Genomic DNA, 17,114 nt, shown 5'->3' with positions numbered 1-17,114 from the left:
GCTGCACAACATATTTCTCCTCCAAAGATGTCAATGTCAAACTGTGGCTATTGATCTTTATCTAACCCTGAAAATTAATGTTCCTAAAGAAAAAAACTGACAGTGAATTTTTGGACAATATCAAGCAATAAAAACAAAAACTCAAGGGGTTGTGCAAGTCTGCACTTGATGAGTGCAAGTGTCACAGTTTTAATCCCATTGTGTCTGGCATAATGTATAGAATTGTAACTAACGTTTTTGGTTGGTTTGTTTTTAGTTTAGTCGGACTTTGGCTTCGTTTCACTCTGACTCACCTCCATTCAAAGGCTCCAGAGAGCCACCTTTTACAATATAACTTTTAGTCCTTAAGTGATGAGGGGTCAAAAACTGAGAGAGCGAATGTATCTCCATTGACCAATGTTGGCTCTCAGAAGAGCATATTTTAGTGAGATGGGGATTGTTCCCTGGGAAAGGGAGGTAACTTCTACCAGGTGGTATTAGGAAAATCCAGAGTTACATCATTAAGAGAAAGGCCCTAATCTTCTATGATCAAATTGGGCAATCTCATGAAAGAAGTATATGTTTAGGACTTTTATTATCAGGAAAATGACTTGGAAGAACTAGGAAATGGGAATTCTGGGCATACATTTCTCCTTGAAGAAATATTGATGACAATAGTGAGAGTGAATGGATGAAGGGGGTTCTCAGAGGTTCATGTATGTTTATTAAGCTCTCCTCCCTCAGCTCCAGCTCCACCGTGCTAATCAGCTTTCCAGCACTATAACAAATGCCTAAGACAATCAAATTACAAATATAAAAGGGTTATTTTGGCTCACAGTTTTGGGGGAAGTTTCAGTCCATGATCCATTGGCCTAGTTGTTTTGGGCTTATGGTGGCCCATCATGGCAGGAGCATGTGGCTGAGCAAAGCCACTTAAATCATGGCTGGGAAGCAAAAGACAAAAAAGAAAGGGCTGGAGTCCCACCATCCTCTTCAAGGGCATGCCCTCCAGTGGCCTGAAGACCTCCAACTAGGCACCACCCCATAGAGGCTGCACCACCCCGTAATAACACCATGTTGGGGGCCAACCCTTTACCACATGGACTTTTTGGAGACACATAAAAATTCAAACTATAACACACACTCCTCTGCATTCTGCTTTGTGATACAGGAGCTGGATTATGCAAATCCTATTTCACCTTTGACAGCTGGGTCCTTTAAGGTGCTGCTTATGGTGAGGATCTGGGGGAAAGGGAAAGAGGGAAGATGCACAGGTAGGGAGAAAAGACTGATCATTCCTGTCTTCTTTTTGTTTCTATCATTTCTATTCTATGATCTTTGTCCTAATTGTAGCTGTAGTTTCCCATTTCCACATTATTTTTCTATACTCTCCAAACTCCCTTGAGCTCCCTGCCATGTAAGCCATGTTCCTCCTCAGTGGCCTGGGCCTCAGCTCTGGGTATCGTCTCCAGGTTTCTAGCTCCTGTTTACTCCAGCCTCTTTCCTCTGTTCTCCTGGCTGCATTCCATGGTCAAGACTTCAGAGGTACTTCCTATTCCCCTTGTTGCATTTTCAGTCTTCCAGTTCTTATTTAACTAGTTCCTTCTCAAATCCTCTCTGTTAAAATAACTGGTGCGATTTCTGTTTTCCTCACTCTACACCAACTGACACCGACAAGGAAGAGATGAGAGAAAGAGGCCAGTGAAGATTTAAGTTGGATGTAATGGAGATGAGAGAAGTGAGGGAATAACCTGGGTACCAAGATAATACCAAAAGTGATAACAAGGTACAACCAAGATATGGCATGATGCTTCCACCACAACCAAAAAGTTGTGACTCAGTAGATTCTTAGAGTAAAAATTAGGGAAGCTGCACTGAGCTTGCCTTAAGTTGATGGCAAACAATCTGTACATCAAAGTTCAGAACAGCTTATCAACATGGTTCTATAGCAGGCTTATGATGGGATGGAGGGCAATAAATATATTTGGGTGTCCAATGCTCTTCTTCAATAACCTTAATGCAGAAATCAGGCCAGTTATTAAAATCTTGAGCTCTAATATTAGACCTACTAATAAACTTTATGTTGCTCTTACCAAATACCTGGGCCTGGCATTCTGTTTAGAATCGTCTTTAGTTTATAATTCTAGTGACTAGAAGCTCCAACATCCTGTCCAACCCCCCCCACCACCACCACCAGCAGCTGCTTTACAACATGGCGGAAAAGCCGAAAGGAAACTGGCCTCAAGCAGAAGGGGTACATGTGCAAGCAGGAAAGCCAGAGACCAAGAAGGAGCCAGGCTCGCTAATTTCATAACAATGTGCTCTTGTGGGAACTAATCCACTCCTACTAGACTTGACCCACTCCCAAGGGACAGGATTAATTCACTCATGAAAGTGGAGCCTCCACTAGGAAATGGAAAACTCTGTGTGTGGGGGGGGGAACACCTCTGAAAATGGGAGCCTTCCACTAGGCCCCATTTCTTACAGTTTCTATTGCCTCCACACTGCTACAGTAGGGACAAAGCTTCCAGCACCTGAAGTTTTAGGGAACTAGCTATGTTCAAACCATGGCACCTCTACAATGGAATTCTTAAATATTAAACACAAAAACAAGTGGCACTGCTTAGGGTACTGATCAACCCCAGATGAAACACACAGGAACTCTTATCAATGATGAGAAATATCCTACAAGCATTCTGCAAGAAGAGACAGTCTAGCTGTGAGGCTATTGCTTATTGAAGAGGATATTGAGTACCAAGGGGTGATCCAGACATCATGGAGACCAGAAAGAAGCACAAAGAAGAATTTCCATGTGGGCTTAGGAGTGAAAGGATCTTCAGAGAGCTTAGTAAGAAGTGTGGTCTCTATGGAGCGGGGGTGGCAGAGGCTGGTGTGGACAGACTCCAGGAGTGAGTCAGGGCAGCTTTTTTATGCATCATTTCACTAGTGCTGGGGAGTTGCAGCCTGGAAGGTAGAAAGCTGGGGAGTGTCTGCTCTTGCCAACCTCTAGCACTGTGGTTGGTGCAGAAACTGTATCTAAGAAATCCTGAGGAATCACAATCTCCTCCACTCAAAACTCATCTTCCAGTAGGCTGCAATGGATTGTTCCCTCAGTTACCGGTGACTCAAACCCAGCTGGTGCTCCAGAAATGTTTAATACTATTCTGCCTTTTCCTACTATAAAAGGCATGAAAATGTATCCTGTCATTATGGGGGAAGACTTTCTCATCCCTTTTGCTTAATTATGCAAGGAAGATGGAGTTTGTCAATTGTGTGTAATCTCGCATAGAATGGAAAAGAGGATAAAGCATGCTGGTGAATGCCTGAAGCTGTCAGATTGAACAGAACAGGGCTTGAATCCTGGCTGGCCCATTTACTTGTTGTGGGCCCAGAAACTTACCTAACCTCCCTGACCTGAAGGTTCTTCATCTGGACAGTAAAGGAGTTGATTGTATCTTCCCCAGCAGGTTACTGTGAGGAATAAATTAACAAAACCTTCAGTACCTGACCTCATATATTGAGCAAAGCTACTGGTCAGTGGGAGTGCTTACTAGTTGTTTTCAGAGACCTATTTATAAAGTCATTAGGTTACATACATCTATCTGCCAACATTCCAGCAGAGAAAATAACTGTTTAATCAGTTTCATATGCTCTGGGTAGATCTATAAATAATTGCAGATTTCAGGACAAACCTGCTGATTATATGTTCATTTTCTCCTCCTCATACCCCCCACAGCAGAGTTATGGCCATGGCTGCATCTCTATGGATGTCTGGGCTTGGAAGAATTTAGGAATTGTTGGAGCTCATGGGAAAAAATCAAAGCAAAATCCAAGTAGAGGCTCTTTCTCTCTGCCTCAGAGCACACTTGGAGGTGTCCTATTCTGCAAAGAAATGTGATGAGCTTTTGACACTCTTCTTTACAGCAGCTGTTTCCCTTTCCTCCTGAAACAGCAACGAATTCCTAGGATTGTTTATTGCTGGTTGGTTTGTGGTCATCCATTTTCCCTGATTCTCAGCCCCACAGGATATAAGAACTCATCCCTAGCATTATGCATAAGCCAAGGAAATCATCCATATTTCCTGGTCATGGTGACTCTTTCAAGAATGTACATGTGACCTACATTGATCCAAGAACTTTAAATTTCATGGAATTGCAGGAAATTCTAGCTCAAAATGTTTGCTCCTCTCTGGTAGGTTTGACCTTGTGATGGGATAAACCTGAAATTTCTGTGGGCATTCTGTAGGGCCTGAAAATAAATCCAACACAGGAGAGAGCAGAGTCAAGATGAGAGAAACTTGAGCTCAAAATGAAGTCAATGTCATATCTGCACATTGAGTTTTTAATGACGACAGACAATAAATTCCCTATTGTGTTTAAACTAGTTTAAGCCTGGATTTTTATCACTTGCAATAGCATGAGTTGTGACAGATACTAGAGACAATTCGACAGAGCATCTGAGCCAATACTCACCAGAAGATATAATATCCTGATTCCCCATTGTACACATCTGCTGCCTTGGTCCATCCAGGCTGCTATAACAAAATACCATAAACTGGGTAGCTTATGAACAACAGATTTTCTTTTTTGTCCTGGGGATTGAATTCAGGGGCACTTGACCATTGAGCCATATTCCCAGCCCTATTTTGTATTTTCTTTAGAGACAGGGTCTCACTGAGTGGCTTAGCACCTTGCCATTGCTGAGGCTGGCTTTGAACTTGTGATTCTCCTGTCTCAGCCTCCAGAGCCACTGGGATTAAAGGCATGTGCCACCAAAGACAGCAAGAATTTTATTTCAAAGATCTAGAAGGAAAGGAGTCCCAGATCAAGGGTCCAACACATTTGGTATCCAGTGAAAGCCCACTTTCTGATTCATAGTCTTTTTCATTATATTCACATGGTGGAAGGGCCAGACAGTTCTCTGAGATATCTTTTATAAAGGCACTAATCCCAATAAGGTAGGTTCCATCCAGAGGCCCAGTCTCCTAATACCAACACCTCGGGAGTTATCACAGATTTATCACAAAATTTGAGGGACATTTAGATCATAGCATCCATCAGATAAAATCCCATTGTCCAATAGAGAAACTGAAAAGAAATCAAAGCACATTCATTAAAATTCAAAGGCAACTGCCTTATGAATATTTTTATGTAAATTCTCTGCAGACTATAAACTACCATGGTAATTTTGTACATGAATCCTGATAATAGCAGCATGCACAATAATGAAAATCACAACAAAGCCTTATAAATATTGATATCCTTCAATGGGGTATTAGAGCCCAGATACTTTTAGTAAAATGCCACACCATGAAGAAGGGAAACTTTGCCCCAACTCCAATGTTGAGCAAAACCTCCTCCTCCAGAATTAGTCTCCAGTGTTCTGTGGATACCAAGTGATGCCACTTTACAACCAAAAAAAAAGGGGGGGTTTCCTTGGTGTAGCCTAGATGCTAATTGCCTTGAAGAGTAAATGAGTCATAATTTGTACCAGAGAAGTTGGTGTAATTACACAATGAAAAAGTCAGAGCTTTTAATTGTCTCCATTTAAATAATAGACATTGGACTTGTGGGTTAGAAGCTTAGAAGCTTAGCCAGCAGTAGGCTCAAAAACTGATGTCTTGACTCCTTGTCATTTGCATTTCTGCTCTGAGGGCCAACCAGGTCAATTATCTCCCCATATAGACTGGTCTTTAGAAGATTTCTTCTGGGTGCTGTGTGAAGCAATATCATATTCTTTCCTTTCCCCTTCACGCTACAGGTGATATCTATTCTGTAAAAGGAGAGACAGAGACCAACTAGTGGCAGAGATTTAAATGATGCCGATAGGATCCATCCTTCTTCTCTATAAACAGCATCTCCAGGAATGTACCTTCCATCATTTCTATCTAGTATCTGGCAAGATGCCCAGACATGGCATGATGAAAAATTCCTTCCTTCCATCCTTCCTTCATTCCCTCTTTTTCCCTTCTTTTGTAGTAGAACCTTTGAAGTGCTTGGAAATTTTCTTTAAGTTCTGGCAGATAAATTAAAAAGCAGAATTCGTAGACATACAGTTTCTACTACTGATTATTTTTTTCTTGTACCAGTTAGGGTTGTTTTATTTGCAAGCTGCAAATACTGATTCTAGATAACTGGAGTTAAAAAAAAATAGTAAAAGAATATAGGGTAACTCACCGAAGTAAAAGAAAACATAAGTATCAGGCATAGAAAAGTTGAGAACAGGACAGTTTTGGGATTCAGGTGGCCAGATCTGTCAATAATCTTTTCATAATCCTGGAACAACCAAGTAACTAAACTACTCTCCCTTCCTTACAATTTCTGGTCTGAAGAGTCCAGTTTTCAGAGAGTCCTTTGGGGCTAAATTGATTCTGCTGCTTCTGGTCCTTCAACGGCCTGGAACTTGGATCTCAGGCAAATTGGCATCTCCATCAATACAGCTGTCAATAAAGGAGGAGTTCTGCCATGGTTTAGCCAGGGAAAGAAAAAAATTGTATCTGGGTGAACAAAAATGATTGATAACATTTACAGTACATTGGAGCAAGCTTCCTTCTCTATCTGGAAAGCACTTCCCATTGTAAACCCTATTCAACCTTTTAAATTCAGCTCAGACATCACCTCCTCCAGGGTACCTTCCCTGACCCAGGCACTTAGCCTTGCCTGCTGCAAGTTTCACTACCTCCTGAGTTTCCTTTTCTCACTGCTCAAAAACACATATAATTCTCTGATAGTCAAAATTCTTGACAGAAGAAACAATTTATTATTAAGTCCTTTATCCTGGCACATAGCACATAGTTGGCATCATCGGGTATTTCTTGAGTGATTGATGGGAAGGAAAAATGGACAAGCGGATTAGTCTGATATTTTATATTATATGAACTATACTAACTTTAGGTTATAGCCATAATTTTATGATACAATCAATTATAATGTATTGATCTAATAAGTATCATTTTCAAGGAAATATCAATACAAATTTCTTAAAAGATTGGTTGTAGCTTTTGGATTACAGAATATAAATACTTGTTTACTTTGCATAATTCACTTTTCAACTGTTATCTCCTGCTGCTCCAGGAATTCATATGAAGCATGCAGGTAGTCACTGTCACTCCCCTAGCAAGAAATGAACATGAAAACTTGCTATGTCCCTAAGTATCATGTATTTATTGGCTTTCTGAGGATGACTTCAAGTTCTAGTTTTCCAAGTACCTGGTCTGGAACAGGTGCTAGGTAAATTCACCTGGTGAAATGAATGGATTTTTACCTCAAACAGCTGCTTTCAGACACCCTAGTTTTCTTTCCCAGCTAAAGACTAATATATAACACCTCAATCAGCCATACCTTCCCATCAAGAATATCAGAAAATCCCACAAATTCATATAACAATGCCCAGAGGGTCTTCACATGGTGCCTTTTGGTTAGGAGTGGGGCAGGTGAGTGGCACCTGGTTCACTCTGATGTGCTGCAGATTCAGGGAATGCTGAGAGAGTTGGAAAAAATGCACTAAAGCAGAGACAAGTGAACAAGTTAAATATTCTTCCATTCCCCCCCTTTGGCTTTCCCAGGTGGAGTAAGCATATTATCTCAACCTTGTTATCAACTATTTGATATGTATTACCCCCATAGAGGGATAAAATGAAAAATGTTTGATTTCCCACTCATGTTTTCCATCTTTAATAAGAAGGAGGATTTTGCAGGATACACATCTCTAGATAGTCCTATTTACACCACCCCCTTCTTCGTAGCTTGCAAAGGGACCTTTTCCACAGCTTCTGCAAGCACAGATGGCTCTGATCACTATACAACCTTCCTGTGGTGGTGTGTTAGTCAGCTTTTCGTTGCTGTGACCAAAATGCCTGACAAGAACAACTTTAGAAAAAGAAAAGTTTATATTGACTCATGGTTTCAGAAGTTCAGTCCATGGCTGGCTGACTCCATTGCTCTGGACCCAAGGTGAGACAGAATATCATGGGGAAGAGTGTGGTAGAGAGAGACACTGTTTTTCTCACGGTGGCCAGGAAACAGAGAGTCAGTGGAGCAGAAGGAGCCACAGAGAAGATAAACCCTTCCAGGGCATGCCCCCGGTGACCCATCCCCTCCAGTCACTCCCCATCTGCCTGCTCCTGCATTGACACAGAATCTTTTGGAGGACACCCTTTATCCAAACCATAATATTCAGCCCCTGGAAGCTCATGCCCATCTCACAATGCAAAATGTATTTACACCATCTCTAAGGGTCCCCATAGTCTTGATAGTTCCAGCATTGTTCAAAAGTCCAAATTCAAAGTCTCATCTGAGACTCAAGGCAAACTCTTGGTTGTGAGCCCCTGTAAAAGCAAAAGCAAGTTACATATATTAAATATATAAAGACACAAAGTAAACATTCCCATTCCAAACTGGAGGAACAGGGGCACATAAAGAAGGGGTAAGACCAAAACCCAGGTGGGCAAACAAATTCTATAACTCCATGTCTGACATATGGGGTGCAAAGCTTCTAGATATCTTTTCCAAAGGGCCTGGGCAGTCCTGCCCCTTTGGCTGTGCCTGCTGCAGTGCTCATGGCCTCTCCCTTAGCCTGGCACTCTCTGAAGCCAGCAACTTTCCTCAGCAAACAGTCCAGTTACTGGCATCTCTTAATCCTGGAGATCTCCATTCCAGCTTTGGCTTCATGTGCACAAATTCAGGCATCATCCTCTCAGGGGCTGCCTGCAGGGATTCTGACCCTGCTGCATTTTGCCTTACCTCCCAGGCATTCCTTTGAAATCTCAGTGGAAGCCTCCATGACTCCCTAAGTCAGCATCCTGCATTCCTGCAGAACCAGCACCATGTGGATGATGTCAAGGTCTGCTGCTAGAAGCTGGGCCCCGGGACCATGGCTACAGTGACCTCTGAGTACCTGAATGCCAGAGCATGGTGGATGAAACAACTTCCTATGTCCCTTATGTGAGTGAGCAGGCTACTCCCAAAGTCTTTTCTCCAAAGAATTTTTACTTTTATACCCTTGAACCTGCGATTGGTGTGGTCTTGCCAATTTCTGAGATGCTCTCATAGTATCTTTCCTGTTTTCTCTATGCAAAGTACTCTTGAGGGGTTGTAATCTCTTCAATGTCTATACCATACTTGGTCCCAGTTTTATGTGTACTTTTCTGGCCAAACTGCAAGTTTTTAAAATCCTTCTGTTCTGTTTTCTGCTCCCAATTCTCACAGTAAACCTGGCTAAAAGCCAATAGCAATATCCATGCTACTGCCTGAAAGCTGTGTTGCCTTGGAATTTCCTTTGCCAGATTAATTATTCCATTGCAGGGACACACGGCTAAATCAATCAGGGTCACTCCAAGTGAATTTGGGCTGACTACATAAAGACACAGACACAGAAAGTACCTTTTCTTTGGGTTCATTGACCACTCCTCAGCCACAGCTCCCACAAGGGGGCAAGGCAGGAAAGAAAGAGAAGGAGTACACCTCAAACCTGAGTTTTATTGGGGAGAAGCCATTCAAATGAGGTAAGAGGTAGGGTTACAATAAACAAGTGGGTGTAATCCAACCCCATCTGATGATGCCCACTCCTGGAGCTGCACCTCTCTTATCCAAGCAGAAGTAAGGTTCAATTGCATTGCAATGGGTACAATACCAGTTCAGTACCTTTACTTTACTTAGGACTTAAAGTTATATACATAGCTCCTGTCCGCAGCAGCTCCCGACATTCCATCACTTTTAAATTTGACCTCACACAGTCTCAGGACATGGACAAAATATAGGCCAGTTTTTTGCCAGAATATAACATGAATGGTCTCTAGTCCAATTCCCAACAGAATCCTGGTTCCCCTCTGAAACCTCATGAGCACAGTCTTAACTGTCTGCATTGCTATCAGCATTCTGGTCACCACCAACTCACCCATTAAGCTCTGCTTTCAACATTCTAAGTTTTCTCCGTCCTGCATCTCCAAACATTTCCAAACTCCTCCTGCAAACCAGTTCCAAAGCTATCTGAACAGCCCAGTTTAGCCATAGCAACAACCACTCCTTGGTACTAATTTCTCTGTTAGTCACTTTTTTATTGCTATGACCAAAATACCTGGCAAGAACAAATTAGAGATGGAAAAGTTTAATTTGTTTCATGGTTTCAGAGGTTCAGTCAATGGTTGGCTAATTCCATTGCTTTGGCCCACATGAGGCAGAACATCATGGTTGAAGAGCATGGTGGAGGAGTGATGCTTCACTGAAGGGGGCCAGTAAACAGACACACACAGAGAGAAAGTTGGAAAGAGACAACAGAGATAAACCTTTCCAAGGCATGCCCCCAGTAACCCATCCCCTCTAGCCACACCCACCTGTATTTCACCTCGGAGTGTTCCTGCATTGACACAGGAGCTTTTGGGGGACATCTCATCCAAACCATAACAGATGGTGATAGCGAGCACTTCCTCAAGCCAAACCCTAATGGACCCAGCATGCATGAGCAGACCACTATGCTACACATTGTTACAGTGTCGAGAGCAAGGTAGGTGTGCAGAAGTCATAATCCATAAGTAATAGCCACCAACACTTCCATTCAGGCCACCAGTCAAACTATATATACTTTTCTCCTACTTCCTCAGAGAGCATTCCAGGGATTATAGCCCATGTGCTATCTCCCTTATTTTTGAGCATGAGCCCCAATAAAGCCTTGTTCAGATGGTATTCCTTGCTTGTATCTTTGTGATTTCTATCTCAAATTGGAGGGGAGGGAACAAAGCTGAGCTGATAGCAACATTAAGAGTTGGCAAGATTGCTAACAATAGAGCCAGGAAGCCCTGGTGTGACCTTAAACTCCTAAATGAGGTCTGCTTCCAGTCTAGACTATGGCTCTGTGCTAGTAGAAAAAGGTATTCCTGGGGCTGGGGTTGTGGCTCAGAGGTAGAGCGCTCGCTTACCATACGTGAGGCACTGGGTTCCATCCTCAGCACCACATATACTGTGTCCACCTATAACTAAAAAATAAATATACATAGAAAAGAAAAAGGTATTCCTGTGACACAGTTGAAATTAGAAACTGGCTCCTCCCCAGGCACCAAAATTAGCAAAAGGTGCCAGCTCTGGTTGGATGTAGTCCCACAAGGGATGCAGGCCTGCTCCAGAAGACAAGCGGAAGGAGCAGAGGCTGGACTACATTCAGGCCCTTGCACCCCTCAGTCAGCACTTTTGTGAAGCAAAGGGACTACATGTGGCCTTCCTGGCCTAGAGGAGCCCATTTTCTAGCAAAGAAGAGAGTCTGACATAGATTCAAACTACATATTGCTGATCCCTGATGTGCAATAGGGAATAAATCAGCCCCACATATATTATTTAATTGCATAACAATTTGTATACAATGTGAAAGCCATAAGCAAAAAGAGGAACCAGTTCTTTTCCAGTCCCTTTTTTAATGTTAAAACATCAAATGTATAGAAAAGTATAAACACCTGTTATGTTCCATCAACCACCTAGATTTAATAATAATATCATATTTGAAGCCCTTCCACTTCCAACTCCTTTTCTTTATTTCATCTCTAAATTTTCCTTAGTGGGTAATGTCCATCCCATATCTGGTTTTGATATATTCACTATGTATTTTTATGTAAACATGTATGTATTTTTAAAAAATATAAGATTTGGACTGCCGAGACCACGTCCATCCTGCGAGTACAGTCTCCTCGCCGCTCCACCGCCGCCAGTCCACACCCGCCACCCAGCTCGCCATGGATGACGATATCGCTGCGCTCGTCGTTGACAACGGCTCCGGCAAGTGCAAGGCCGGCTTCGCGGGCGACGATGCTCCCCGGGCCGTCTTCCCCTCCATCGTGGGGCGCCCGCGGCACCAGGGTGTGATGGTGGGCATGGGTCAGAAGGATTCCTATGTGGGTGACGAGGCCCAGAGCAAGAGAGGCATCCTGACCCTGAAGTACCCCATTGAGCATGGCATCGTCACCAACTGGGACGACATGGAGAAGATTTGGCACCACACCTTCTACAACGAGCTGCGTGTGGCTCCTGAGGAGCACCCTGTGCTGCTGACCGAGGCTCCCGTGAACCCTAAGGCCAACCGTGAGAAGATGACCCAGATCATGTTTGAGACCTTCAACACCCCAGCCATGTATGTGGCCATCCAGGCTGTGCTGTCCCTGTATGCCTCTGGCCGTACCACTGGCATTGTGATGGACTCCGGTGATGGGGTCACCCACACAGTGCCCATCTACGAGGGGTATGCCCTTCCCCACGCCATCCTGCGTCTGGACCTGGCTGGCTGGGACCTGACAGACTACCTCATGAAGATCCTGACTGAGCGTGGCTACAGCTTCACCACCACAGCCGAGCGGGAAATCGTGCGTGACATCAAGGAGAAGCTGTGCTACGTTGCCCTGGACTTCGAGCAGGAGATGGCCACTGCAGCCTCTAGCTCCTCCCTGGAGAAGAGCTACGAGCTGCCTGATGGTCAGGTGACCACCATTGGCAATGAGCGATTCCGCTGCCCTGAGGCACTCTTCCAGCCTTCTTTCCTGGGCATGGAATCCTGTGGCATCCATGAAACTACTTTCAATTCCATCATGAAGTGTGACGTTGACATTCGCAAGGACCTCTATGCCAACACAGTGCTGTCTGGTGGCACCACCATGTACCCAGGCATTGCTGACAGGATGCAGAAGGAGATCACAGCCCTGGCACCCAGCACAATGAAGATCAAGATCATCGCTCCCCCTGAGCGCAAGTACTCTGTGTGGATTGGCGGCTCCATCCTGGCCTCTCTGTCCACCTTCCAGCAGATGTGGATCAGCAAGCAGGAGTACGACGAATCTGGCCCCTCCATTGTCCACCGTAAATGCTTCTAGGCGGACTGTTACTTAGCTGCGTTACACCCTTTGTTGACAAAACCTAACTTTGCGCAGAAAACGAGATGAGACTGGCATGGCTTTATTTGGTTTTTTCCTTTTTGTTTTTGTTTTTTGTTTTGGCGCTTTTGACTCAGGATTTAAAAACTGGAACGGTGAAGGTGACAGCAGTCGGTTGGAGCGAGCATCCCCAAAGTTCTACAATATGGCCGAGGACTTTGATTGTACATTGTTCTTTTTTTTAATAGTCATTCCAAATATAGTGAGATGCATTGTTACAGGAAGTCCTTCGCCCTCCCAAAAGCCGCCCCACTCCTCCTCCTGGAGGATGGCCCAGTCCTCACCCGAGTCCATACAGGGGAGGTGACAGCATTGCTTTTGTGTAAATTATGTAATGCAAATTTTTTTAATCTTAGCCTTAATACTTTTTTATTTTGTTTTATTTTGAATGGTCAGCCATCGTGGCCCCCTTTTTGTCCCCCAACTTGAGATGTATGAAGGCTTTTGGCCTCCCTGGGAGTGGGCTAAGGTGTGGAGGCAGCCAGGGCTTACCTGTACACTGACTTGAGACCAGTTCAATAAAAGTGCACACCTTAAAGATGAAAAAAAAAAAAAGATTTGGAAGCCCATAAATAGTAAACGTATGTATTATAAGCAAAATATATCATACATGAATAGATAATAGATAACAAATTATAAATAAATGATAATGATATTTATAGTATCACACAATTCAGATGTTTCTATAGTTTTGTTTTTACCCCAATATTATTTTTCAGAGGGTGACCCATGTTGTGATAAGCAGCCTTATCTCATTTATCTTAATTGCTGTATTATATTGCATTATACGACCAATTCACAACTTATTGTCTATTCTTTCATTGGTTTCCAACTTTTTGCCTTTACAAACAATGATGCAAAAAAACATTCTCCTGCTTGTCACTTTGTACACAGGTGCAAGAGATTTTTCTAGGTCACACACCAAGCAGAATCATTGCATCTTAGGATACAAACATCTTCAACTTTGACAGATACTGCCAGTGTACTCTCTAGTGTAGCCTGACCAATTTACACTTCTACCAGCAATGGACAGGAAGCCTCATTTCCCCATATCCTTACCAAAACTTTTTTTTTTATCATTATTATTATCCTCTTTGCCAGCCTCAGGGATACAAAATCGTATCACACTATAGTTTTAGTTTGAATTCCTTTCAATAATAATGAGATTGAGCTTTTTTCCTTCTCTTGTGACTGTCCAGTTCTTATTATTTGCCTATTTTTCTTGGATTGTTTTTTCCTATTGATTTGCAGGAATTTTTTAAAAATGTATTATAAATTCTGTGTTGGCTGCAGGATTCATAAATATCTTCTTTCAGTCTGCAGCTTGTATTTTAACTTTGTTGTGTCTTTGTTTATACAGAAGTATACTATTTAAATAATGTTTATAAGCGTCTTCCTTTTGGTGTATGTCTTTTGAGATGCAGCACCTTAGGTTTCAAAGTATTCTGTTTACTTCTCAAAAATTTAAGCCATTTTTTCCAGAGATCTTAATTCCATCTAGAATTTACTTGGGTATACAACACAACAGGAATATTTCTTTTCTTCCATAGCCAATTACCCCAGCTCTCGAATAGGTCTTCCTGTCTCTGCAGATTTGCCTTACCATCTCTGTGAGGAGCCAAAGCAGTTTTTACTGATTCCTGAAATGACACCATCCTTTGGGTGAGATGTGATTACTTCTAGGAAGGGCAATGCTCTAAATCAATGACAATGTGATGTGCATACTTTGCTTGATTCCTTCCAGTCTGACAATCTACTAAGCATCTTTAACAGAGAAAATCAGAGGGAGATCCAGAGCACTCAGGGCTCCAGGAAAAGGAGAAGAGGTGAAATTTGAATAGACAGGCTCTAGAGCAAGAAGCCAAAATTCGGTGGTAGTTCCAATTATTCAAATTATTTCTAGACTTGGCCCTAACAATAAATACATTTGCCTATAAATAGATATTTCAATATATAAATGTGTCCCCACAGCAAGTCTCTCCCAAGTCTTAAAGTCATAACCATAGGGCTGGAGCTGTGGCTCAGTGGCAGAGCGCTTGCTGAGCATGCATGAGGCACTGGGTTCGATCTCTAGCACCACATAAAAATAAAATAAATAAAATAAAGGTCTTGTGTCCATCTACAACTAAAAAATTAAAAATAAAATAAAGTCATAACCATAATTATTGCTAGGCACATGAGCTAAACACTTGCCAGTAAGCATTTACTTTATTAAATTCAATAATATGTATAATTTTCCTGAAACAAAGATTTTAAAAACTGAAGCTAAAGAAGAAGTAAAGTGATTTGTCCAAGGTCCCACAGCTACATAGTAGAAAAACTCAGTTTACATTCCTTGCTATTGGAGTGTGCTGCCCTCCTTGCTGTAGAATGTAGCATATTAGAGCGGGATTCTCCGAGATGGAGTGGAGAGAGTGAATTTCTTTTACCATTACGTTCTCACCTCAAGCACAGTGTTAGTCACACAATGGGCTCTCGATCAATACTTGCAGACAAGAATGAATTGGTGCATGTTGTCTGTAGGGTCTGTGGTTTCTGAGTCATGACAGGTCTGAGTGGTTTATTTAATTGTTTAGAGGAGAGAAATCTTCACCTTACTTCCTCTGAAAGCCATGCCAAGCCTCTTTTCTTTACACCCTCAAATGGTGAGCTGAGTTCTGAAAACCCAGTGGACTTCTTGCTACAGAGATCCCAATTGGGTGCCCAAAAAGCTGGAGATGGGAAGGCTGGGCACACAATGCTCTGTGCTTACAGCTTGCACCTTTGCTTCTGACTTCCAGAAAGAAGCTTTCTGCTGCCCAGATCCCTGGCCTTGTTTCTCAGCAGAATCAACAGCAACTCTCCCTCCTCACAAGGCTGTGTGCTAAATCTGAAAAGTATTTTGTAGCTCAGCGCCACAAAGATAGCTGCTGCAGTGGGGATTCCCAGGCAGCACAGAGCCCCTGGTTGCTGAGTGGAGTTCCCCGACATGAGAAGTGAGTGGGCCACAGAACTCATGGTCTCTGGGGGACAGTCTACATCATGACAACTTTCTTGAAGAATTGTGCTTTTTGGCAGCAGGGTGAGGGGGGAGGATATGCAAGGGAGAGGTTATAATGTGTTGGGAGCTGGTTTTTGAAGAAATGGGTCTCTCCTCAGACTTCACAGAATTAAATGAATTGACCAATGATGCCTTCATATCCATAAATCTCTATCTCCACCCTTGGGTTAAAGAGTTTGCCATTTCTGAATTGAGCTCGACTTTGGAGCTACTCAGGCCCCTTTGTGGTCTTTTTTCTGGCAATAGCATTTAGGAAGCTTCCCATCTGAGAAAGTGCCTTAATGTGCCTTAAGTTCTCTGCTCTGGGAGCTCCAACTGCTGTCATGACGGTTCACTTGGATTCTGACATTGATCCATAACCTTCTAGAGACTCTGTGCTTTCTGATGCCCCTCTCACTTGTGGCTCCCCAGACCACCAGCCCTTGGGTGGCCTTTTGCCTTGCCTCTATGAGCATTATGGTCTTGAGCCCCCACATGACTTGACATACATCCCCATGGCCTTCAGAAGACCTCTTTCTTTTCTCAATGCATTTCTTCATTCAACAAACATTTCCTAACACTGACTGTGTTCTGGGTACTCATACCAGCATTGGGCAAAACAATAAAAAGGCAAAAGCCCAGCTCCCAAAGACTTGCATTCCAGAGGGGAGGATAGAAAACCTATACATAAAGAGCTATTTTAAATAATATCCAGCAGTAATGGGCAGCACCATGAAGAAAATATGAAGGTTAGACAATGGGAAGTGATATGGGAAAGGCATCACTTTTGACAAAGAAGTCAAAGAAGAAGGTGACTTTTGAAGGACACCTGAATGAATGAGAAAGTCATGTAAAAGTCTATGGGAGAACAGACTTAGCAAAAATGTGGAGATCAAATGAGGAACAGACAGGAGGTCAGAGGGTTTAGAAGAGAGAGAGGTTGGTTGGAGATGAGGTTAGAGAGATGGGCAGGGGCCACAGCATGTGGATATTTGAAGCCACAATGAGGCATTTTGATCTCACTCCAAGTATGTTGGAAAGCTGCTAGAGGGTTTTAAGTAGGGAAATGAATCGACCTAATTTACATTTTAAACTATGTGAAGGACAGATTGCAGTGAGCAAACTGAGAGCAAGGAAGCTTAAGGGAATCCATGATAATAGATCAGATGAGCAATGGTGGGCGTTTGGACTGGAGGGCAGTCTGGGTGGTAA

General features: G+C 42.9%; 1 protein-coding gene across 1 annotated transcript; it reads left to right on the top strand.

Annotated features, from left to right (window-relative positions):
• Nucleotides 1–11,680: 11,680 nt before the first annotated feature.
• LOC124076067 (actin, cytoplasmic 1-like) lies at nt 11,681–13,421 on the top strand. The gene has a single exon (XM_046419822.1). It carries the CDS (start codon nt 11,696–11,698, stop codon nt 12,821–12,823), a length of 1,128 nt encoding a protein of 375 aa, XP_046275778.1. The 5' UTR covers nt 11,681–11,695; the 3' UTR covers nt 12,824–13,421.
• The last annotated feature ends 3,693 nt before the right edge of the window (nt 13,422–17,114 follow it).

This window comes from Marmota monax, unplaced genomic scaffold, assembly GCF_021218885.2.
Source record: "Marmota monax isolate L192 unplaced genomic scaffold, Marmota_monax_Labrador192_F-V1.1 WCK01_AAM20220418_F8-fsc00019, whole genome shotgun sequence".
Classification (NCBI taxonomy): domain Eukaryota; kingdom Metazoa; phylum Chordata; class Mammalia; order Rodentia; family Sciuridae; genus Marmota; species Marmota monax.
This window is presented reverse-complemented; position numbering and strand designations above follow the sequence as displayed.

Coding starts and splice junctions, on each gene's coding strand:
- LOC124076067 (XM_046419822.1), top strand. CDS start 11,696: ATGGATGACGATATCGCTGCGCTCGTCGTTGACAACGGCTCCGGCAAG.